The 24,378-nt window shown below is 45.1% G+C and overlaps 1 protein-coding gene across 2 annotated transcripts in view; it reads right to left on the reverse strand.

Moving 5' to 3' along the window:
• The window catches only part of Iqca1 (IQ motif containing with AAA domain 1), a 106,102-nt gene that overhangs the window by 39,134 nt on the left and 42,590 nt on the right, over positions 1–24,378 (reverse strand). For both annotated transcript variants that reach the window (XM_051190771.1, XM_051190770.1), the window contains 5 exons: positions 18,742–18,882; positions 11,896–11,971; positions 5,043–5,149; positions 4,787–4,879; positions 2,006–2,076 (listed from right to left, as the gene is read on the reverse strand). In XM_051190771.1, the coding sequence (XP_051046728.1) occupies positions 2,006–2,076; positions 4,787–4,879; positions 5,043–5,149; positions 11,896–11,971; positions 18,742–18,882 (488 nt within the window). The remainder of the gene's footprint in view (positions 1–2,005; positions 2,077–4,786; positions 4,880–5,042; positions 5,150–11,895; positions 11,972–18,741; positions 18,883–24,378) is intronic.

The following is a 24,378-nucleotide window of genomic DNA, read 5'->3' on the forward strand; positions in this document are numbered from 1 at the left end:
TTCTTACATGGAAGGCAAATCATCCAAGCTGTGTGTGTGTCATGTGGGTGTAGTTCTCTGTGTTGTATATACATGCCAAAACAACGATGGCAACACAAACAATGACAAAAATACTTCTTGAAAAAGGGGCTTGGATATCTGAATCTTCTTGGAATCCCCCAAGACAGCGCCCCTTACCAGCAGGAAGTAGTTTGGAAAGAACGACGCCCAAATTCCCAAATATTGTGTATAAATGTTTGTTTTCATTTAATTGGACTTTGTTATATAAAATTAAATAAAAATACTCTATATGCATAAAAAAAAAAAAAAAAAAAAAAAGAAAAAGGGGCTTGGACATAGAGTCAGGATTCAGATAATTTATAACCCTTAAGCAGTGACACCGCTTAAGAGTCATTGGTGAAAGGAGTCTAAACTGAAGGGTCATCTAGATTAGACTGACTTGTGGGTATGCCTGCAAGGGATTGTCTTCATCTTTAATTGATAAAGGAGAGCCCAGGCCACTGTGGGTAGCATCATTCCTTAGGCAGCTAAGCATGAGCCAGCGACCGAGCCGGCTAGCAATCAGCATCCTTCATGTTCCTGCTGTACTGCTTGGCTGTAAGTGATGTCCTTGGCTGGAGGTAATGCTGTGTGGAACAGCCAGCAGGATCGCCTTCCAGTCCCCATCCTGACTTCCCTCAATGCCCTGGGGTTTTAGCTAAAACAGCCCTCTCCCTTCCTACGCTGTTTTGACCAGTGTTCTCATCATAGACAGTATCAGAAAGGAAACTAGAAAAATTGCTTCTGACTTGTTTGTGACAGAGTCAAGTGCAAGGAACACAACCAGCATCTAGCAGTCATTGTGGGGGAGTCACATCTGCAGCCATGTGTGTCAGCACAATTGTATGTGGTGATACCACAAATGCAGAGGAAAGTGGGCAGACCCTTTAGCCAGGAAGGGGCAGAGTCATGTCGGGAGCCCCAGTGCTCGGTCTTGGTTTCTCATTACTTCACTCTGCTTTGGCACCAAGGCAACAACAAAGGAGGAAAACACTATATAAAAGCAGTGGCTTTCCCTGTCTGCCTAGCCAGACCCTCCTCAAGATGACCATGTATCATGCGTATTTGTGTCCTGGACAGTTTCAGCATTTATGCAATGTCAGATGTCTGTTTCCATGAATGAGGGTACCATAAGCTCAAAATGTACCCTAGGACACTTGTGGACCCCAAGCAGCCTAACAATGTCACCTCAAAAGGAGCGACTTCCAAGCATGCGCTAGCTGTGGGGTACTCTGCCTGCCTCCAGGGCGACTGCAGAGAGACTCCCAGAGAATTCAGGTGGGATTCTTTCCCCATGGATATCACTCATGGTTATGTGCAAAGCCCACAGTAGAAGAAGAATGCTTCAGAATGATGCCCGACTTCCAATCTTCAGGCATTAACTGAACTCCCTGACAATGTGATGCCCACAGGCCCCAAAACACAAACATTTAAATTATCTATTAGCACTGAAGTTGGGCTAAGGAAACTTAAGATTGCAAACATCCCCGTGGAGACTCGGCTGGCTGCATTGAATCTTTGTCCTGGCTCCCTCAGCAAACAGGAAGAGGTGCTCAGGGCACAGGGAGAGGCTGTAAAGGAAGCGAGGTTCCCTCTGACCAGAAGGAACTCAACTTGCATGCTCTGAAGTCTCATGATGTAATTTTCTCAGCCATTTTTGATAAATACCACCCCTGACTCCCATGTGAATATTGGAATTTTTAGAAGTTACAGGAACTTGGATGTGATGGGCAGCTTTTCCTCCAGGCAAGTGGTCCTGTTGTGCATTCTTTAAAAATCTAGAGTCTATACAGGGCTTCTTCCTGTGTTTACCACTCCAGATACTCTGTCTAGGAGGGGCATGGTAGGGCTGAGAGGGGCTGCCTCACATCGGCCTGTGCTGGGATTCGGGGTGCATCTCTGCATTTCTCATTTGCTCTTCTGTCCACTCCCCACATGTCACCCCCGGATCAAGTCCACGCCTCACCTGTCAGCTGTCAGGTCTTTGTCCTTCTTTCCCCGTTTCCCTCGCTTCTTGCCTCTCTTTCCTTTACCTTGCTGGAAAAAAGTGGAAATGAGCAACGTTTTCACAAAAACAAAAACCGAGCAAGCAGATGATACCTGAAGGCGTCTTCTCTTTAAATTGCTTTTGCATCTTTGACTAAAATTAGTTGTGTGTATTTGTGTGCAGGGCTGCCTGGGCCCTCTATCCCGGTGCATCTACATACAGCTGCCTGTCAGTCTGTGTGTCTGTATTTTCCTATGGACAGCACATAGTGTTGATTAACATAGCTACGATGCATCTAGGCAAATTCCTTCTTTACTTAATTAGTTGAGAGTTTTTCTCATGACAGGATATCGAACTGTGTCACATACTTTCCCCCATCTCTGAAATGACAAAGAACAATAAATGATTCAGGCTTTTCAACTCCTTCAACCTCCATCAATGAGGTGGGACACAGGAACCTATCTGTGCATGCCAAACTATCCTTGCATTGCATGATCCTGGAGTTAAAAAAAAAAAAAAAAAGTCCATCTAAATGCTGCCAAATTCAGTTTGCTGGTGCCTTGCTAAAGATATGTGTTCCTTTGTTAGTCAGGAATATTGATACCTAGCTTTCTTTTATGCTGGTGTCTTTATCTGGCTTTGGTTTTAGGGTACCAGAGAGCCCATAAAAGACCTTAGAAGTCTTCCCTCTTCAATTTTTTTTTTTAAACTTTCTCTGGAAGCCAGACTGTGGCACTCCAAGATATTAATTTAGTATATAGGGACCAATCCCCCTAGGAGATAGACTTAACAATCCATAGAATAATATACATTCAGGTTTTGCTCCGAGCCAGAGATGGTAAGTATGTCTACACAACTCTACATTCATGGTCCTTAGGTATGAGAAAGACATTAACATGGTGTCACCAGAAAATATCACATCCACCAATTATACAGCACAAGTAGACACAGAGTGCCATTCATATGCAGAGAAACCAGAACCACTATGGAGTTTCCAAAAGCCTCCCTGAGGAAGACTATTGTCTGTTTTGAGACACAGAGGTGCCACTGGAGAGTGTGAATATTAGGGGTTTCCAAATCAGACTTGTATTTAGGAAGGACTCAGGATATTGGATAATCTCTGACCAAGTTACCATCTCCAGAAAGTGCAGGAAATTTCCACAGCTTGTCCTCTTTTTTTGTGTGTCCCATCCACGGCTAATGGTTCTCCTATGAGACTCCTTGTAATCGATTACATTTTAGCTTGCCTTGGTCATCCTTGGGTCACCTGGGCTGGGACTGACTGGGCTGTGAGAACTCTTCTAGCTACACAATCTCCAGTGATCCCTTGAGAGCACCCGGCACCGTTGTGACATGGGAGAATCTTGTATGTGCTACATTGCAGGGAATGAGATGGGGTCAGGGGAGGGAAACAAGATTGGCGTGGCCTTGGGTTTTGCTGGTGAGGAAGAGAAAGCCTGCCATGTGATAAGAGGTCACAGTCACCTCCTAAATACATTTTCCACTGTGACCAGCTTAGTTTCTGTGTCTAGTCATGAACACACCCTGTTTTCATTCATGAAGACATACATGGAGTTTAAAAGTGGCATCAAGAGATGTCCTTGTAAAGGACAAAGGACTGCATCAGGCCACGGTGTTGTGTCTTCAGAATAGTGTTCTGAGGGACAATTTGAATGACTTCAGAGTGAAGTTACATGTTCAGCACAAAATAGATCAAGAATAGCTACGCTACCCTGAGGCCATGTGTCCCCCGAGACACCAAGACTCAACACAGTGCAAATGAACTCATGAGTCACAGGCAGGGTAGCCTAGTGTCTCCTGCAGTTGCAGGATTTTTCTGTCTTTGACAACACTGCCAGGGAAGAGTTGTGGAGTTTTCTTTTGAACATTCTGGCCCAGTTGCTGGGCTGTCTGTGGGATGAAGGTGGACACAGGAGGCTCAAGAAATGAACTGTACAGCTTTCATCCAACTGGCTGTTGCAAACCACCATGAGCTGGATTTGTGGCAATTCAAGATTTGAACTCATCCAGTTTCTCTCTCTGATTCTTGCGCTCATAAATCATGCTCATTGCTAATGGATTTCACTACAGAACAACCTGTGGGAGCAGATGAGGGCAGAGGGATTGGGGCATTTACTATGGCCCTTCAGATAGTGCCCATCTTGTGTAGGGTGATATGAACCTGTAATGCGTGGTTCTGGGGCGCATCCTTTCAGAAGGCGGGGTTGATTCTTCTTAAGGGCCAGATCACCAAGCACTGAGTGCTGAACAATGAAATCAGCAAATGTGAGATGTTTGATGTCCTAGTCAGTATTCTATTGCTGTGAAGAGACACTATGACCAAGGCAACCCTTATAAAAAAAAAAAAGCCTCTAACTGGGGCTTACAGTTTCAGAGGTTTAGTCCATTACCATGGTGGGGAGCATTGCGACACACAGGCAGATGTGGTGCTGGAGAAGCAGCTGAGGGTTCGACATCCAGATCCATAGGCAGAAGAAGATAGAGCCACCAGGCCTAGCTTGAGGTTCTGAATGCTCAGATTCCCCCCCTTAGTGATATTCTTCCTCCAACAAGTCCACAACTCCTAAGTCTTCCCAAGAAGTCCCATTCCTCAATAGCCAAGTGTTCAAATGCATGAATGTGTGGGAACCATTCTTATTCAAACCATGCTTGATGTAGGGCATCCTGAGTACAACCAGCTACCCAGCAGGCGCTGCTGTCCATGGTTGATTTTGCCACCTATGGTTGTTTAATACCCACCTTTTTTCCTTTTTTCCCCCGGATAGGGTGTTCTATCTCTTTGTTCACAGCTAATTTAAGGTTTTTCAGCTCTTGTCTCATCAACTCATCAACCTGGGAGAAAATGCAAAGAACATACACTGCTTTTAGGTAATCTCATGTGCTTTGTGTCTCCTTGAGGTAAAGTCTTGGATTGCTCATCAATTTGGAAATTGTAAAAAGTGTAAAAAGTTGTGGCAAATGGCTTCTTTTCTACTGGAGGCAAGTGTAGGCATACCTGAACCCTTATCTCCAGCTCTAATTCCTTCCGCTTCTCCTCCTTGATCATTTCGGGGTCATAGTCCTGAGGGAAATTCCAAGTTTCATCCTTATTCATCCACGTGTCTGTACTCCACAAAGACAGAGATAAAGGAAATGAAAAAAAAATTAAGCTGAATATTTAGGTTAATGGGGACTGCTATTATAATCTCAACACACACAAATCTGTCCAATTTCTAGATCAGACATTTGAATAAAGAAGCTAGAGAATGATAGGGTTCATAGACCTGCCAAATGATATCCTAAAAAGAAAACAGAGGGGAAAATGGAATGTGAAAACATCAAGTGAAGATATGGGAATAGATGGTTTTGTCCACTTGACATAACCTAGAATCTTCTGAGGAGAGAAGTGAGGAATTGCCTAGATCAGAAAGTGTGATGCACCATTTTAGGGAGGCTTGAGCCAAGAGCTCTTGGGATAGGATAGCTTCGGGAAGACACGGACACAAAGGTCTAGTTTCTAAAGTGCGGTCTGCAAGCTCTAGATGTCAACCTAGTGACCATGTGGTCACTTATGGAAAAGCAATGGGTGTCACCATGCACAAGTGAGCTGGGCCCACTTTACATTCTAGACAAGCCCTGAGGTCAGCAGGTGTTAGCTGGAGCAGAGCCTGGATGGATTCCCACAAGATCCAGGAAGCATGCATACTCGCCTCACCTAAGTCCTACTTGGGAATGGGGTGAGATTGTCAGAGTCCCCACCTTACCACACCAAAGTCTCCACCACCAAGATCTATGGGTGAGCCTGTGGGTGATGTCAGAGGAGACAGGGACTCAAAAATGCAGAACTTGCAAGAAACAGATTTCAAACTGGTGCATTGTTCATAGTCTGAATTCTTCCATGTGTCTTCCCTAGTTAGGGCAGGTCGATGAGAAGCACTTCAATGACTGGGTCCAGAGTACAGGATGGATGTCAGGGTGAGGAGAGGAGATAAAAGCTACTACTGGAGTGGAAGCTAGTTTGAAAGTGATGGAAGATTTGGAACTGAAGTTCAAGGCGTGTCCTGTGTCATTATCTGGTCTAGAAGGGAACAAACCTGGAAAAAAAGGGGGTACTTTACATGGGTGGGCAATGCTTCTACCAGAAGACATATATTATTAAATGAGGATCCCAGTGTCAGGTATGGATAGTTTCTATAAGAAGATGTTGGTCAATGAACCTCCAGAGACCTCCTGAAAGCAACATAGGCTGTGACCATTACCAGATGGCAAGACTCCATTGCTAAAGACATATAGACATAAAGACATAGAAATGAAGTCAGAGCTGCTCAGGAAGCTTCCTCCATGCTGGCTAGAAGGTGCTATGAGCTGCTGGGGAAGAAAAATCATAAATGGCCTTACCCACAGTTGGACCCTGCAAGCTGCAGGGCAAGATGTGCCTACGGGTACAATAGTGACATTACTATTGTGGGGCAACAACCACTTTCTGATTGGATTTGAGGCCTGCTCCGCAGGAAGATATTCATGCCTGGAACTGTAAACCTGGCCAACACCCATGGCTCTGGAAGTCACAGTCCATGGTGGGAAGCCTGTTACTGTTGTCTTGATAAATGGACATGTTGCCAAACTGCCTTCTAAATACTTATATCTAGACTCGTAGATTGGTGCTAGCCTTAACCCTTGCCAAAGAAGCTTCTGTCTGAAATGGGCAGAAGTGCCAAGAAAAGGTGATGCCCAGCCCTCAACATGCTGAGAGGAGTTTAGGGAGAGCGGGGTGGGGGGTGGGGTGGGGGGGTGGGGGGTGGGGTGGATATGATAAAAGTACATTGTGCATATATGAAATTGTCAAAGAATAAATGAAAATTTTCTTAAGAAGCTTATTCCCTGAAAGGCACACTATTCTAATATGTAGAATAGCCTAAATGTAGGGCTGACAGATACCTCTTTTTTGGGGGCAGGGTCTTACTATATAGTCCAACTGGCCTTGACCTAGAGGTCTCCTATTTTATTATAGGATTATGGGTATTCTCCACCATGCCTGGCTCACTGGCTTCTTTCTCTGTGTTTAAAAAAAAAAAAAAAAAAAAAAAAAAAAATCCTGTTTCCCCCTGACAATAGTAAGAAGAGCCGTGTGTTACAAAGAGCTGTTTACTAACACCAACTACCTGACATCCTTCCACTTTGCAGAACTGGTACATTTTCAACCACCACGAGTTTACCCTCTCACATGAAGACATCAGGGAGCAGAGCTGCTTTGCTATTTACAGGGGGCCACTTCTCCATGGCGCATTGCTGGAGTCTCTCCTGAGACTCTGAGAACAAGGCGGTCAGTAATAGAAGCGTGGAATACTACACGACACGAGTATTCCTGCCACAGTCACAGTAACACGGTCACACACTGGATGGCACTTCACTTGGTAACACGGCCCCTCACAAGGAGCTTTCTGGTCTCCTCCCTAGAAGGTCTCAATGGGCTGATTTTCCCCTCGGAAATGTTGCTTTCTCATGACACTTCTGCATAGGGCACTTTTCAATCCCTTCAGGAATTTCATGGGCATTTGTAAATGCAGGAAGCTGTTTGGGACCCTCAGAGGGCACTTGTTGCCCCCACTCTGTCGCAGCCAGAAAGAGCTTTTTATCCTCAGACTGTGAAAAGCAGGCCAGGGCCCTTTCACATGGAGGCGAAGGGGGTGGTGCAGCGGGGAGGGGTGGAGGGCGCTTAATCTTAGTGATTAAAATGCTAATGCATTATTTGAGAAGGCAAACCTTTGGTTTTAATGAGAAGGATTCTAAGAAGAAGGGATTTCTATTTAAGTTACCGAAGACCTGGAAGATGACAGTCAAGGTCTCCAACTAGAAGACCCTTGTGGCTTCTCCCCTCTTCTTGGATTTCGTGGAAACAGGCTGTGCCCAATAGGTCGTGGTAAAGGCGGGATGTTGCAGGTTGCAAGGTCTGGCTTCCCATGGGGATGTCAATCAATCACCACCTCCAGCCCCCCCCCCCAGTTCAGTTTTATTTTTTGTCAAAAAAAAAAAAAAAAAAAAAAAAGCACATTCACAGTGCTTGCAAGTGTTAAAAGACAGCGAAAATGAACCACTTGCGCCATCTGCCTCTGGCTCCCACAGTCTGAGGCATTTCCCTGTCTATTCATTCACGAAGGAAGTCAATTCAGTGTTAATTATGATGCTGCTGGGTTGATGAGTGTCAGGCCAGGCCTTGCTTCCAGAGTAAGCAGGTGACAGATCTTGCCCTCTGGGGCTTGGGCCCTACTGAGGGAATACACACCCATTGCTTAATGTCTGAGCTGAGTACAATGAGGCAAGGTGGGTACAGGTCTGGAGGAGGATGCCACTCTGCAGAGGCCCCCAGGGAGGCTTTTCCTGACCTGAAGGGGCCAGCACTGTGAGTAAGGGCTGCTGTGGGAGTGTGCTGGGCATGCTGAGCGAAGGGAGGTGCCAGGGGGCATGAAGGCGGGGCCTCGGAGCTCTTCCGGTCTGCATAGTGACCGCCTTGGTTCCTTAGTGTGCTCAGAGTTCAGGAGAGCCTACTGTGACAAGAGAGGCTTTCCTCCCCCGATGTCTTCCTCTGCTCTCCTTTTCTCTGCATAGTTGTATGAAAAGGGAAGAGGGGAGTCAGTCCTTCCAAATTCTGAGGGTAAATATGTGCACACAGCTCTACACACCCTGGAAGTCTTTCCTGATCAGGACATGTTGGATGATGGTGCCTCCAAAGTGAGGGAGAGAAGAGAAGACAAGAGTGTGGCTGGCAGTGAGCAGAGATGGGGGGAGGGGTGCTATGATGGTTGTGAAGGCATGGAGGGATCCCAGGAGAGAGTCTGGGAGAAAAATTAACAAGGCATTGTTCATCTTCTCTGTGTGGAAACCATCCTGAAGGCTGGTGGGAGACCATGAGCACATAGCACAAACAGGGTGGTAAAAAGGCCAAAAGACAAGACTGTGCAGTGTAGTGTCTTACCAACTATCATTCTTGCTCTCTCTCTCCTCCCATCTCACGCACGCACGCATGCACACATGCTCGCTCGTGCGCAAGCACACACACAGAAGCACATACGCACACATGCACATGCAGGCATGCACACATCAGACCTGGACTTGCAGGGTGGATTGCTGGAGGTCCTGACTGCTCAGAGCATATCTCTGCTTTCATCCTAATTCACACAACTACCCAGCTTGGGCCTTCCCCATCTGATGCCTTGCAGGAATGCTGATGGGTGACATCATTTTTGGATCTCCAGATCAATATAGCATCCAGCACGGTGGAGACAGAGTTTTCTGAGTGAATATGTGAATGGACAGATGTTTCTGATGGCAACTGTTCTGCTCCATTATAATTAAATGTTAGGATAAATTCTCAGATGGCAGGCTTCCCAATGGTCCCTCTGGACAAGGGCAAGAACTGTGTTCATTGCCTGGTTCCTATGAAGATTGAATGACATGGGCACAAAAAAACCAAGAAAACAAAAAACAAAAACAAAACAAAACAAAAATTTGTCTTTATGTTTTTACATGTCTTGGGCACCTGGTGAATGTTAGTTGGCTCCTTGACTTCCTTCCTCCTCAGTGGGTTCAGGTGCCAGATACTAACAGTGCCATGGTACCATTGGCTTCCCCATAGAGCACCCTGAATGTCCCTGCCACCAGTGGTTTGTAAGAGAGTACCTGTTAGAATATATTTAGAATAGTGGACCTATAACTATAGTGAAATTAATGTTAAGGATATAACCCGATTTACTGGGATAAACACCTTGAGTCAATATTAAATATATATACATCTGTTTGTCTGGTCTGTCTGTCTGTCTGTCTGTCTGTCTGCCTGTCTATCATCTATCCATCCATCCATCTAGCTGACCCAGTGCTGTTCAGAACAGACTCAGATTGGGAAAGAGGTCCACAATTGACATTTGAAAACTTTCTCCTTTACATCCTTATTACATTTTCCAGGCATTTTCACAATAGTACTAGGGATCAGGGTCACACTTGCCAATCATCTGTAGCTAAGATTTATCCCAAGGGTACAATGGAACTAAGGAGCTGGATAACAGTCCTGGAAAACTATGATGGATATCTGAAAGGGCAGAGCCCCTGTGCTCACATACCCAGCCAGGTTCTGGCTATGCTAATGGAGTTGAGCCATGGACAAAACAGTCATCAGAATGAGATGGGTCTTGGTCTGAAAGGATTAAGATTTGTACATATGGATTTCATTTCCTTGATGTAATGCCTTTCTTCATGCCACTAAGCAAGAGTGCAGTCAGCTATGGGGTGCACAACTGGGGAAAGTTCTAGAATATTCCCTCATTGTGTGTGTGTCTTTCTCCTCAATTTTCCTAGTTTCATTTCTGTTGCTGTGAAAAATGCCTTGATAAGAAAAACAATGTAGGAAAGGAAGATTGATTTGGCTACAGTCCATCACTGCAGGGCTGATGTCAATGCAGGGGCTCAGCCAGCTAGTGATATCACATCCACAGTCAAGAATAGGGAGAAACGAATCTCCAAAGCTTCCTTCTTGATGTCACCCAGCTAGCCCTGTCTACTCTGGTACAAACCAGGGCCCCAAGCCAATGAATGGTACCACCAACAGTGGCCTGGGTCTTCCTCCCACACCAATGAACATAATTGATTCACTCCCCTACAGACACGTTCATAGGCTGACCTCATCTAGACAATTCTTTGAGATGCTTTCCTAGGTTATTTTGGGTTGTGTCAAATTGACAGTAGAAAACTGACTGTGCTTGTTAGTTTATTATTATTATTATTGTTATTATTATTATTATTATTATGATGATGATCATCATCATCATCATCATCAAATTAACATAGAATCATCTGGGAAGAGACAGTCTTATTTAAAACAAGCTTCCATTGCAAATGCCTTTAATCTCAGCACTTGGGAGGCAGAGGCAGGTGGATCTCTGTGAGTTCAAGGCCAGCCTGGTCCACAGAGTGAGTCCAGTATAGTCAGGGCTACATAGAGAAACCCTATCTTGAAAACCAAAACAAAAAACCAAAACCAACCAACCAACCAAATTGCCTCCATCATACTGGCCTATAGTTGATGGGGAATGTCCTTTTGTGTATATGTTTCTCTTACTGGTTGATGAATAGAACATTGTCTGGCCAATAGCTAGTAGAGATAGGAAGACTAGGAGATGAAGAGAATTCTGGGAAAGGTAGGCAGAGTGGCTGCCGAAGGAGACACCATGGAGGGACTGAGAAGATAGGACACACCAGACATTCTCTGGTAAGATAAGGCTATGTAGTAATACATAGATTTATAGTTATGGGTTAATGATTAAGGCAGAGCTAGCCAATAAGAAGTTCTAACCATTGGCTAACAGTTTAATAATATAGTGGCTATGTGTTTATTTGGGGCTGAAAGGTGGTTGTGGGACCATGCTGGAAAGAAACCAGCAACATACAGCCAAATCTATGGAGGCATTGTTTGACCAATATGGGAGGGAACAGGCTATTATGGGTTGTGCCACCCATATAAGAAAGCAAGTGAACCAGCCATTAGGAGCAAGCCCTGTAAGCAGCATTCCTACATGGTCTCTGATTCAGTTCCTGCTTCCAGGTTCTTGACTTAAGTGCCTACTCTGACTTCCCTTTGTGATAGACAGTAAGCTGGAACATGCCCTTTCTTTCCCAGGTTGCTTTTCTTAAACAAGGACAGTGGCCATCACAACCATTCATGTTTTTAGGAAGCACGAGGAGCAGGAGAGGGATGGGTTCTAGATGGATTTACACAACATGGCCTCCTGTGATTGAGCACTTAAGACCTGTCCACCTACCCCGATCTTGGGCACACTCAGCAGACAGCCCTTGAGTACCAGGCATCCTCTAGGACTAACCTTTGTATAAGCTATTCCCTTCCTCCATCAGTTGAAGGAAAAGGCTTGGTGACATTTTCCATTCTTCATCTTCTTCCTGTTCAGAGCAGAGTAATATTCTTGTGAATGACAGGTGCAATTTATCTGTTAAGACCAGATAGCAAAGGCATACATGCTCTACTTGAGTGGGCTGGAGGTCCGTGATTAGAGCAGGGAGTGTCACAACCAACACTGGAGGCATGGACGGTCAGACTACTGAGACATCTGTAGGCCAGGCACTGTTTCTGTATGGTGGCTTTCCTACAGGCCTGGTTTGGGTCCCATCTGTGTGTTGTTACAAGAATCTCTTCACCAGGATGCTGTGAGTCCCTGGACACTGGAAAACCAACAGTCCTCCCTTTCCTCGTTTCTGGTGTTGGGCTTTGTGGTGGCACCAATCACTGTGTGTCCACGTGCCCTGGAGACTGCATGACCTTTGTGCCTCTGATCCACACTATTTCCCCTCCTTACTTCCCATAGACAAATGGGTACCAAACCACATCTGTTCTGACTCCCATGCTTCCAGGGACCTTACCCTCTTCTTGTCTCAGCCTTCTAATAGGACCCTTGTTTGTACACTGTCAGACTTGGGGTCTCCTTCTCTGTCAGAAGGGACTCAGCCAAGAACTAACCAACTTTAAGACTTCCTTCAACTGAAGCCCTGCAAACCCCTGAAGCTACCATAAGCTCTGTACCTCCATAGGACAAAGTCCCAGCCTGTTGCAGACTGCATGCAGCCCTCCTAGCTCTGGTCCCCAGACTGTTTCCTTGCTCTTGACACTGTTGCAGCCATATGGATGAGGATGCTGTCTATGTAGGAGGATGCTGTCTACAGAGGAGGATGCTGTTTATAGAGGAGGATGCTGTCTATGGATGAGGATGCTGTCTACAGAGGAGGATGTGGTCTTGTGTGTACAGTAGCATGTTCTTTCCTTCCCCTGACTCCTTTCTCCTGTTGTCTCTTTCTGGCTGCTAACACTTTCTGATGATTTTGGGCTTTGGTACCTCTTCTCCAGGAATCGACAGCAGCCAGCTTTTCACCCCAGCACTGGTGTAAAGAAGAATATAAAACACGCACGCTTAACCCACAGATAACAAATACTATGCTGCTTTTTACCCATGGGAAGGAATGAGGCAAAAACACCCACTACAAGGATGCACTGAGCTGAGAGAAGCTAGAAACAAAGACTGTATTTCAGAGGGTCCTACGCATAAGAAATGCTCAAAGTCTGTCTGGTTAGACCCCAGCCAGTTTCTGACCCAAGATGAGCTCTGTGCTCTGCTTGGCCAAGGTGGGACCCTCCTCCCATGGGCTTTTGCTAGGCTGCAGGTGCCAGGAGGTCCATGCTCACCAGGAGAGACACCAGAAACAAGTGGTACAGGCTGTCTCATAGACGCCCAGGGTGATCCTGGGGTTGGAGAAGGAGTGTAGGACCACGGTTTGTCTGGCAGGTAAGGGAGTCACCTGCCTTGTAGAGCCAGAAAAGAATATTGTTCCAGAACTACCAGGACTCAGAGTAGGAGAAGCAGCTAATCTGACTGCTGGGTCAGATTACTTTAATCTCATATTGATTAGGAACCCCACCTGTGGTGCTGTTAGTTTAGGGCTGGCTGTGGTCCTATGTTTGGTATGAAGATACCTAGGCATGAGCGGGAAAAATCTGCAGGGGAGGTGTCACAAACAACAGAACCAGCAGCAGTGACAGCTGGTGCTCACGGGCGGAAGTCCAATCTGTGTCCAATTAGAGGACAAAACTCTTAGTGTCACCAGTGTCTTCCCCCTCCCTCGTGTGTCTGTTACTTTCCTTTCCTATACTCATCCCATCACCCATGTTTGTTCCCCCTTTCCTCTCCTTCTGGTACCTTAATTCAAATAACCCCCAACCCCATACACTTAGAAATTAGAAACCTAATTTCCACACATCGGAGAAAACATACAACACTCATCTTTCAAGTCTGACTTCTTTTGCTTCAGGTGATGATCTGTTCCATCTGCCAACGGCACACTATTGTTATTTGTGGTTAAACAACACTCCATTGTGTATATGGACCACATTTTTTTTTTTTTTAAATCTAGTCATGTGTCCATGGGCTCCTAGGGTCATTTTTATCTTGGCTGCTGTGGAGGGTGCCTCAATGAACATGGACATATAGAAATCCCTGTAGTAAGATGATTTAGAACCCTCAGACACATGCCTAGGGGTGCTGTAGCTAGACAATTCTCTTTAAATCAGACTTTGAGGGTCCCACACTACAGTGGCTGCACTAACTTACACCCACTAGCAGCATGAGAAGTGTTCCTTTCCCCCAACAACATCACTAGCATTTATTGTTTCTATTCTTTTTCCTTGTTTGCTTGTCTCTTTGAGACAGGGTCTTTCTCCCTTTATAGCTCTGGGTGCCTGCAACTCTCTGTGTAGATCAGGCTGGCCTCCGGCTAACAGAGATCTGCCTGCCTCTGGCTCAGGGTTTGCACCATGATGCCTGGCTCTTGTTCGAATTCTCAGTGAAAGCCATTCTATTGGCGGTACCCAGTCTCTGGCACTATTTGAAGAGGCAGTCTTCTCTCCGGTGTGTGTTTTATAAAGTGTTGGTCTGTTCCACGGCTTTACATGCCTGTCCGCCGGCACCATGCTGTTTTGGTTACTGTGGTATAGTGTGAAGTTGGCTATTGTGATGCCTCCAACAATACAGCAGTCCTTTTTCTTCAGGACTAATTTGGCTGTTTGGATTTTTTTTGTGCCTCCGTGTGGATTTGAGGATAATTTTTTTTCTTCTGTTTGTGGGGAATGTCAGTGGAATCTTGAGTGGGGTTCTGATGGGAGATGTCATTCTGTAAATATGTGTTTCTCTTATTGGTTAATGAGTAAAGCACTGTTGGCAAATAGAAAGGCAAGATAGGCGGGACTCAGAGACAAGGAGGATTCTGGGAGATGTAGTAGAAAGAGATTCAAGATGTAGAGACTTGAGGAAAGAGATCCAGACCCTCTCTCCAGTAAGAAAAGACCACATGGAAATACCTAGATTATTAGAAATGGGTTAATATTTAAGACAGAGCTAGCCAGTAATAAACACTAGTAACAAGCCAATAGCATATCCAATACAATGTCTCTGTGTGTTATTTGGGGCTGACATGGCTGTGGGACCAGGCTGGCTGGAAAAACTTATCATAACGGGGTTCCATTGACTGTAGGATGCTTTTAGTGATAGGGCCATTTCACAATGTCGATTCTGCACTGGTTGGCTTCCTACCCTCTCTCTGCTTTGATTTCTTTCCTTGGCTTTTGGAGTTCCTGTTGAGAGCTGTGATGTTTGCAGGTGTGTGTGTGTGTGTGTGTGTGTGTGTGTGTGTGTGTGGTGGGGGGAGCAGGGGAGGAAAGTGGGAGATCCAGCAGACACGCACAGAGAAATATCAAACCTAGAGGCAGGGCCAGGGACGGCCCCAGAGCTGAATTCTGCACATATTTTGGATTTGGCCTAAGGGCAGGGCGGCAGAGGTGGGGTTGGCCATTGGGATGCTGCTTTGGCACCTCGTGGCACACTTTCTCCTTTATGAGAATCTCTTTCTCTGTACACGCTATGGACTATCACTGTGCTTGTTGTCATCGCTGTTCAGGGCTCAGGCAGGAACACCATCTCACACAGCCTTCCTGCTCTGTGTCAAACAGGTGTTCAAGGCACAGACATAAAACTGGAGGCCTGTTTTATTTCTACAATACAGATCAAGTTCTCAAGGGCAAAAACCGTTGTGAGACTGGTTTGGCAAACACCTAATCCTGGTGAATTCCCATGACATAATAGGGTCCAGCTTTCCATGCAGTAACGACATAATTGGCAGTTACAGGAGCTGCCTTCACTGGAGGGTAAAACACAGTGGAGCTTCTGCTGCTCCCTCCAAATACATGTCTTTCTTTGATAAAGAGCCTTCAGCTTCATTGAGTAACTCTTCTTTGGCTGCTGTTCTAAGCATCCGATACATCACTTCTTTGGACAAATGTTGTAGAATTTTCCTCCAGGAAGTTTGCATCTGCCACCTTCATCCTAAGGTCATTTATTTCCCCAGAATCTTTACTCTGATGGGGTCGCGTAAGTGCACTGCACACCTAGTTGCAGCCCTGTGTTTTTCTGATGGGATCTTTCTGGCCATGACCCTCTAGCCAAGCACTTGGAGATTGTTCTGAGTAGAGGCAAGTCCAGTCCCAGCCTCTTGCGGGCAAGTGAGTGTCATGCTCACAGCTTGCTCAGCATGGAGCTGGGAAGGCAAGGGCCAGGTGGTTGAGAGTGGAGAACTTGGTTGCACACACACACACACACACACACACACACACACACACACACACACACAATCTGTTGTGGGATACTTGTCCACTGTGTCTGTGTGAGGATGTGTTGCTGTGATTGGTGCAATAAAAAGCTGAATGGCCAATAGCTAGGAAGAGGTTGGGGGGAACTTCCAGGGACAGAGAAGGCTCTGGGGAGAAGAGAGGAAGAGAAGCCCACCAGACAGGAACAAGTCAGAATGGGATAGAGCAAAAGCCATGTGGTAGAATGTAGGCTAATATAAATGGGTTAATGTAAGTTATGAGCAAGTTAGAAACAAGCTTTCATAATTAATAAAAAGTCTCTGCATCATTATTTGGGAGCTGACTGACAGGACATATATCTTTAGAGGAGATGGGTAAGGGAGCTGGCTTATGGATCTGAGTTCTTAGCCTCTTCCACTCCAGGCCAGGAGGTCACACTTCTTGTCCCTGCACTTTTCATGTCCCCCTGTCTAATGTTATCACTGATGACTTTAGCAAGCTTGCTTTTGCCACCCAATGAGCCCAGTGTTTCCAGGTAAGGAGTGTGAGCCTCCACAAGCTTTTCTTCGGAGTAGTGCAAATGTCACTCAGGGACCGGGACCGCCGAGGGTACACACTACTGTCCGCCAAGGCCAGACAGTAGGACCTGACTCCCCTGAAGGCATTCACACCACCCCCTGGATCCTCCTGCTGTGAGACAGCAGGAGCCACCTCACCCCATTAGTTTCGCAAATGACACCATCACACACAGCACTGAGAAAAACCTAAAACTCAAAGGGAAGGGGCCACTCATACTGCTCCATACTAAAGGAACTTCGCATTGTTCTCTGCTGCTCGCCTGCCTGGGCGGAACCTGCCCGTCACACCACAATGCCAAGGAGTCACAGGTTTCACTGGCCGGATAGGTGCAGCAAGCCTTTTGATTCTTACTTGGATGGTCGGGGTGACTAACTGCTCCATTTGTACCCCGACACCACCTGTGTGTGGTGGGAGTATTGTTTCCTCACTGTCACTGCTTCTCAAACAAAAACCTGGGCATCCTTCTGACAAAAGTCAAACGCACAATCATCAAAGAAAAAGGAGAGGATTTGGGTCAGAGCACTGTAGTCTTCGGTTTTGTTTTGCAAATTGTACCAGCTCAGTTGCTGATTTTGTGCGGGTGAGAAAGACAGGCACCAACAGCTCTGGGTTGCTAATGAAGATCATGGCGTTCAAGTGCAAGGTTAAAAGTAGCTGAGGAACTATTGGCACTTGATGGCTTCACAAGCCCCTCCCCAGTGCATGCTGAGGTTTTGGCTGGCTCCCTCCTTTGCAGGACTTGCCATTGTGGGTTCATGTGATGGCCATGTCTTGTCTGGCAAATACTGTCTCGCTGCAGGCATGTATGTCCCCTGTCACTTACAATCTTCCTGCCCTTCTTCCATGATATTCTTATGTGCAAACACAGAGATCCAAAGATACTGACTCTATCCTTCCCTCATCCGACTGATCCATAGGATGGGAACTCCAGACACCAAGTCACTGATGACTTCAGCTGGAAGTCCATCATTCAGATCACTGTCTTCCACCCAGGTGGCTTCTCCTTCTCCGTGATGATTATTTGACAGTATCTCATGGACCTTCAGAATGTGCAGCTCTCTGCTTACACGATATTTTGGAAAGAGCATACTTTTTGCTAATAGAGGCTAGTTATAAATGTAATTGGTCATTTTTAAGATAAAGTCTCTCCAAGGTTTAGAAGAACCAGCCCATTGTGAATAGCAGCATTCTTTAGACAGCCGCCACTGTGTCCGAGTGAAAAAATGAAGCTGAACTCAAGCATGTAATATGCATGTGTTCACTTCTCTCTGCTCTTGACAGATGTAACCATCTGCTTCAAGCTCCCGCCAGGCCGCCATGGCTTCCCTGCTATGATGGACTGTAACTGGAGTTATGAGCTGCAATGAACCCTTTCTCAACTAAGTTGCTTTCCTCTCCTTCATCCCAGGGTATTTTACCACAGCAAGAGAAATAAAACTGGGACTCCCCTAGTATGTAATTAAAACACATAAGGCAGCGCTAATATCTTTTTACCCAGCTATCTCCTGGGGCAAATGCTAGCTGCTTGCACTTTACTGGTGATTTCTGAAGGTGCTGCTGAGGCATCCCCTCAGACTCAGTGTTTCTGACAAATTCAAATGAGCACACTTGGGCTAACAAAGACAGGATTATTTTCACTTCACACTGGCTGCTTGGTTTGCCAAGCAGCTTGCCTTGAAGAAAGACAAGTACGATGGTTTATTTTGGGGGAATAATTGTGTAAATTATATAAACCGACTGAGTTGTCCACACTGACAGTGATCCTGGTAGATATTTATAAAAAGCAGAAAAGATTGCCACTGATGCTGATCAACCCAAAATACAATGAAATCTGAAGCTAGGGACAGAGGCCTTAGCAGACTCGAGGTTACCCCTACCCTCCCGGCACAGCCCAGCAGAAGGACTACAAAGAGAGTCCGACTTCCAACACTCTTACACTCTGTACCTTTATAGCCTTTTCTTTCATGTTGACTTTCCTCTCCTTCTCCTTTTTGCTTTTTTTCGGCTTATTCTCCTTTTCCTCCTTTTTCTTTTTCTTTTTGAGTTTTTCTTCTTCTTCTTGGCTGGCTAGGATATCCTCAATAACCTATGGGGAAAAAAAACCCAAAATAATCATATCTCCTCACACAGCATGATCAGGAGGATGTTTCCCATGCTGCTGGGCTCCATCCCTGCTGGAAGCAGCCACCTACCTTGAGGAGGATTTGTCAGGAGGGCTGTCTGTCTGCTCTCAGAGGAAGGATGGATGGAGGTCAGATAACCTCTCTCTGTATCTACACATTTTTCAGGGTTTGCACTGACATTAGAAGACACCATGCTTTCCCCAGATGGCCAGTGGCAGCAGGGCATGCCAGTCCTGTTACATTTTAAACCCAAGTAATTCAACCTGAGGATTGCTCCTGCTCTATTTTCTACTCAGAGGATGAACGTGTGTGTGTGTGTGTGTGTGTGTGTGTGTGTGTGTGTGTGTGTGTGTGTGTGTGTATGCATGTATATGGAAGCTAGAGCTTGTCAGTACTTGCTCACCTGGCAGAGGCTGGTTCTTTCCCGACAGGCCACTTTTGCTCGAGGTTTGACTGGGTATCCTTGGCTATTTGTTTTCTGCCTGAAGCTTGAGAGGTCACCCTCACCCCCTCTCCTCTCTGAGGCCCCAACAAATAATACTATGAAGATTATTTTCGATCAATTATATCTATAGAACAATATTTAGCAGAGCTGGGGTTTTGTGATGCTGATCGTCTGAAGCAAAGGGCAGCCCCCCCTCTGTCTTCTCTCACAGCACACAACTGTTACTGAGTTTACCACAGGCATCACATCTTTATGGTGACGTTGGTGCTGTAAATGGCTTCAGTGGTGTTTTCTCTCCACTAGTGTTTGCACACACAGATCCACTGCTCTGCTCACTAATAGTGTACAGCTCCTGTTTTAGCCCGAATGTTATTCAGCTCTTCAGCCTATTCTCATTGCTTTTCTGTGTATGGGATACATCTGTAGTACATCATCCCTTGCCCATCCCAGTTTCTGTGTCTTGCCCTTTGTCTTGTCTGAGAGTACACAGTAGTTGACACAGAACTATGTGTAACAACCATTCCTGTGTGTTTCTGCCATGAAACTTTCTCGTGAATTTAATTAGGCATGACATTGGGTTTCACACCAAGATGGAAATTCATTGTTATGTTAAAGAAGGGTAGATATATTTCAGTTTTATTGACTTCAACTATTTATTGAGAATTTCATGCATGCATATAATGTTTTGATCAAATCCACCCCATCCTTACCTCCTCCAATTCCTCTCCTATCCCCTCTATCATTATTTCCTCCCAATTCCATGTGCTTGATCTTTAACACAGACAGACACTGAGTCCCCTTAGTGCTTCCTGTATGTGCATTGGTGGGTATAGGACCATCTGCTGAAGCATGGGTAGCCTTCTCATGGGCCACATCACTGAAGAAAACCGACTCTCCCTTCCTCAGCAGCCACCAAGTGCAGCAGCTCCTTAGATAGCAATGCAATCTCATAATCCCCTCCCCTATCCATCCTGGGATTTTGACTGGCTTGATAGCTGCTCTGGTCCAACAAATAATGTTTCTCTGTGGAAACCCACTTCCTCTGGCTCTTATAATCTTTCCTCTTCCACAATGATCCTGAGCAGTTTATTACTCTATTTAGAAGAATAATAGTAGTAGGTTTCCCTATGGCCTATGACCCACCTAGACATAGCCTAGGCACAAATTCTGTCTCATGGAAGGCTTTAGATCTATTCAGAAAGTATTTGGTTACATTCAGAATACTCATGCCACTGTTACACCAGTGGGCACGTCCTGCAGGGTCTGTTAGTACTGTAGTTCATGAGGTTCACAGCTGGATAGGATGGTTGAATATTTTTTTTCTTTCCTCAGTACTGTAAATAGAACCTTCTGGCACTATGAAATCTAGCCAGTAAGGATGAAGCTTCCAAGTCCATACCAGCTTGGTACTTTCTCCATTTCCTGTGTCTCAAGTGGTATCTGCAGCAATAGTGTATTTCCACCAAGTTCTGGAGGGTAAGCAAGAGCCATAGAAATGGCTTGTAACATTTGAGGGTGTCTTTGGCACCAAAACTTCAAAAGAGGTTTTTATTTTTCAGCATGGGGGAGGGATGCTGAATTTGGAAATAACCCTTCCACATCCATGTGATTAGTCCATGCTCTTTTCTTTGGTCCACCTCCCATGAGACAAAGCATCCACACATATCTTAAACGCAAAGTGTGTTTGCATTATACTTGCCACTTTATTACTATGGTTTACCTTTTTAATGTGCTGTTAGCTTTAAAGAGCCAGTATCCCCCCCCTCCCCTACAGTGCTGGGAATTGAACTCCGCGCTTGATGCATGCTCTCTCATCTGATCACACATGGTCCAGGCAGGAAGCTTTAGCCTGATCTCCATCCCTAGACTGGCAGGCTCAGGCTGCAGATACAGCCTTTGTTGGAATGTGGTCTGTAATCACTGGTCTTCTCTTACTTTCCATCATCTGTCGTTTAATGTCAAGCTGCCCTGTGGTCCCCTTTGCTTTATCAGAATGTATTAACCAGGCGCCCTCAGGTTTGTTTTTAGTTTGACTAGATTCAGCCCCTCCCTTTCATGTTTCTTGTGGACAACTGAGACATTCCACCAACATTCTTAATCCCATAATCACGGCTCTCTAAACCACAGTGAAGCGTGTTTGGCTGCTTGCCCTGCTCTGACTTTCAAGACCCTACTTGTTCCTGAAGACTTAGCTGCAGAGAAAGACCTAAACACACACACACACACACACACACACACACACACACACACACACACACACATACACGGAAGGAAGGAAGGAAGAAAGAACGAAAGAAAGAAAGAAAGAAAGGAAGGAAGGAAGGAAGGAAGGAAGGAAGAAAGAAAGAAAACAACAGTTAAAGTGGTGGCCTTTTAGGGCAAAGCCTGTTGACCTGCCTGGTAATGGTGCTGGTATTGCATGCTCATGGTGCTCTGGGGGAGGGCCAGCGTGTGGTCTGAAGGGATGACAATGATGCTGGCCTCAGCATGAACATGTCAGGTTGAAGAGGAACCCTGCACCTGACCCCATAGGCCACAGGGTACACAGCGGGCAGTCTGCCTTAGAGGCTGGTGTGAGGTCTCTGACCCTGACCTTAACAGTGGGGACCTGCTCTGCACGGTGCTCCAGGTACTTATCTCCTCATAAGAACACTGGAGGGGTGTGGGGGACTGGAGAGATGGTTCAGCAATTAAGAGCACTGGTGGGTTCTCAGCACCCACATGAGGGCTCACAAACACCAGTAATTCCAGCTTCAGGAGATCCAATGCCTTCTTCTGACATCCACAGAAACACAAGGTACACACACACACACAGGTAAAACATTCATATACATAAAATAAAATAAACCTTAAAAACCAAACAAAACCAAAACAAACCAACTAACCAAAAAAGCCCAAAACACTAGAGGGCATGAAGCTACCTTTAACAACGTTCTATCTTTAACAATGTGCACACATATGTGGTGATACATTCCAGTAACCCCAGTACAAAGGTACTGGAGTCAGGAGGATCTGAAGTTCAAGGTTATCCTTGATACATAATGAGTTTGAGGCTAGCCTGGGCTACAAAGAATACTTCAACTCTCTCTCTCTCTCTCTCTCTCTCTCTCTCTCTCTCTCTCTCTCTCTGTCTGTCTGGTGTTTTTCATCCTAACTATAAACAAGGCATACATGAACAACTTTTACACTCACCCATGGCAGGGGTCATAAGGTATGGTATTCAGGGCAGATCTTCACAGCCCTATCATTTACATACCATCATGGCTGCCTTTCTGCTATCATGGTTGTGCTTAGCTATGGCAGAGGGTATCCACATCCAGACTATGGTCCTTACTATTTGCCATGTATGAAAAAGTCTACCATTTCTAACTTCTGGCAACCTGTCTTCTTATTTTCTTTAGTACATATTCTTCAAATGGTGTCCTTCAACATCCACACTGAAATTCTGGATGTCATGCTAATGAATTTACCCAGCCATAGTGTTTGAGATTGACATTTTCCTCAGGCACACTGAGCTGGTTTTCTAACTTAGAATTTTTTATTAGTTGTGTGCATAAAGAGACACAGCAAAACTGTTTTATAGTGAAAGGTCTTTGCCAGTAATTAAAACCTTTTTTTTTTTTTTCCTTTAAGAACGTTCTGTTCACATTTGATGCCTTTTCTATGGGGATGATGATTTATTACTTTCTAAGGACTCTTTAAATATGAACGAACCATTCATCAAAGATGCTGCAAGCATTTCACTTATGGTGTTATTTTTCACCGCTTGAGTTTTATGAAGTGCATTATATTAGCCTGTTTTCTATATGAATTCTGCCTATGACAACACGCTACCAAAGTTATCCCCCATTCTTCTGATTATTAAACATTCCAGCAATTTCCTGTCAAGTTTTTGCTTCACATTTTTATATGTAAATATTCATTGCAAGAGGAATTTATTGTGCAAATCAGGAGAGGCTAAGGATGTAGTGGATTCTGCCATTGAGAGGGCCTGGCCATCATTTTACCTGCTGTCCATACTCCCTGCTTTGAAAGGAACCCTCAGGATGACTGGCTTCTAATTTGTGTCTGAATTGGCTTCTGAATACAGTTATTCCACAGTTGTCCACAGAGGTTTGAATTTCAGAGCCACAGTTCGTGAACTGTGAGTTTGCCCAGGTTGCCTGATCTTCCCAGGGCTCGTTTGCATGTGCTTTGCATAGCAGCTGGCCCATAGCATTTTCTCCACCATTACGGATTATTTAACTAAACATTTTTGGAGATTTCCATGTGTTCTTCCATAAAAACGTGAAAATATGTTGGTCAATCCAAAAAAAAATTACTTTGGATTTGACTGAAATTGCATCAAGGGTAGAGATTTAGGGACAAAGTATACTTCTATTTTAGTGAGTCTTCAGGGAAACAATCCAGCATTCTCTTTGTCTAACTAAGGGTTCTGTCATCTTCCCAGTAAAGTTTTACACACGTAATTCTGGACAACAGGGTATCTATCAATGAGTTCATGTTGAGATTATTGCATTTTCTAGGAAGACAACCCATAATGTGAAATAATGAAATGTCAATTAAAGTATTTATAACTGTTTTAAAATCTTACTGCATTTGTTAGAGTTGCCAAGGCAATATTAACTGGTAGACCTGAGGAAAGATATCTTAGAGCTAGGTGGAGCAGATGTGGGCAGCAGGAGAGAGCATGCTTGAGATGTGGAAGATGGGGGAGTGAACTTCTGGAGTCAGTGGCCTGATGTTGGGGAGGGAAAAGGGAGGGGAGGTACCAGGAACCAGAACTCAGACTGTTAAGACCTGACAGGAAAAATGGCTTGATATGTCTTCACAGCTTTTTCAAAACTGGACAGGAGAAAGAAAAATGGATTGTGAAACAAACCAGAAAGGACTTGTGAGATGATATTCACCCTAGGGTATGTCATATAAGTGGTTCTAAGAAAATAATGGAAGCTTAACAAACTGAATCCATTCTCATTCAAGTCTAAGGAAATGTGAGCATGGTTTAACTACT

Source organism: Phodopus roborovskii, unplaced genomic scaffold (assembly GCF_943737965.1).
Source record: "Phodopus roborovskii unplaced genomic scaffold, PHOROB, whole genome shotgun sequence".
Taxonomy (NCBI): Eukaryota; Metazoa; Chordata; class Mammalia; order Rodentia; family Cricetidae; genus Phodopus; species Phodopus roborovskii.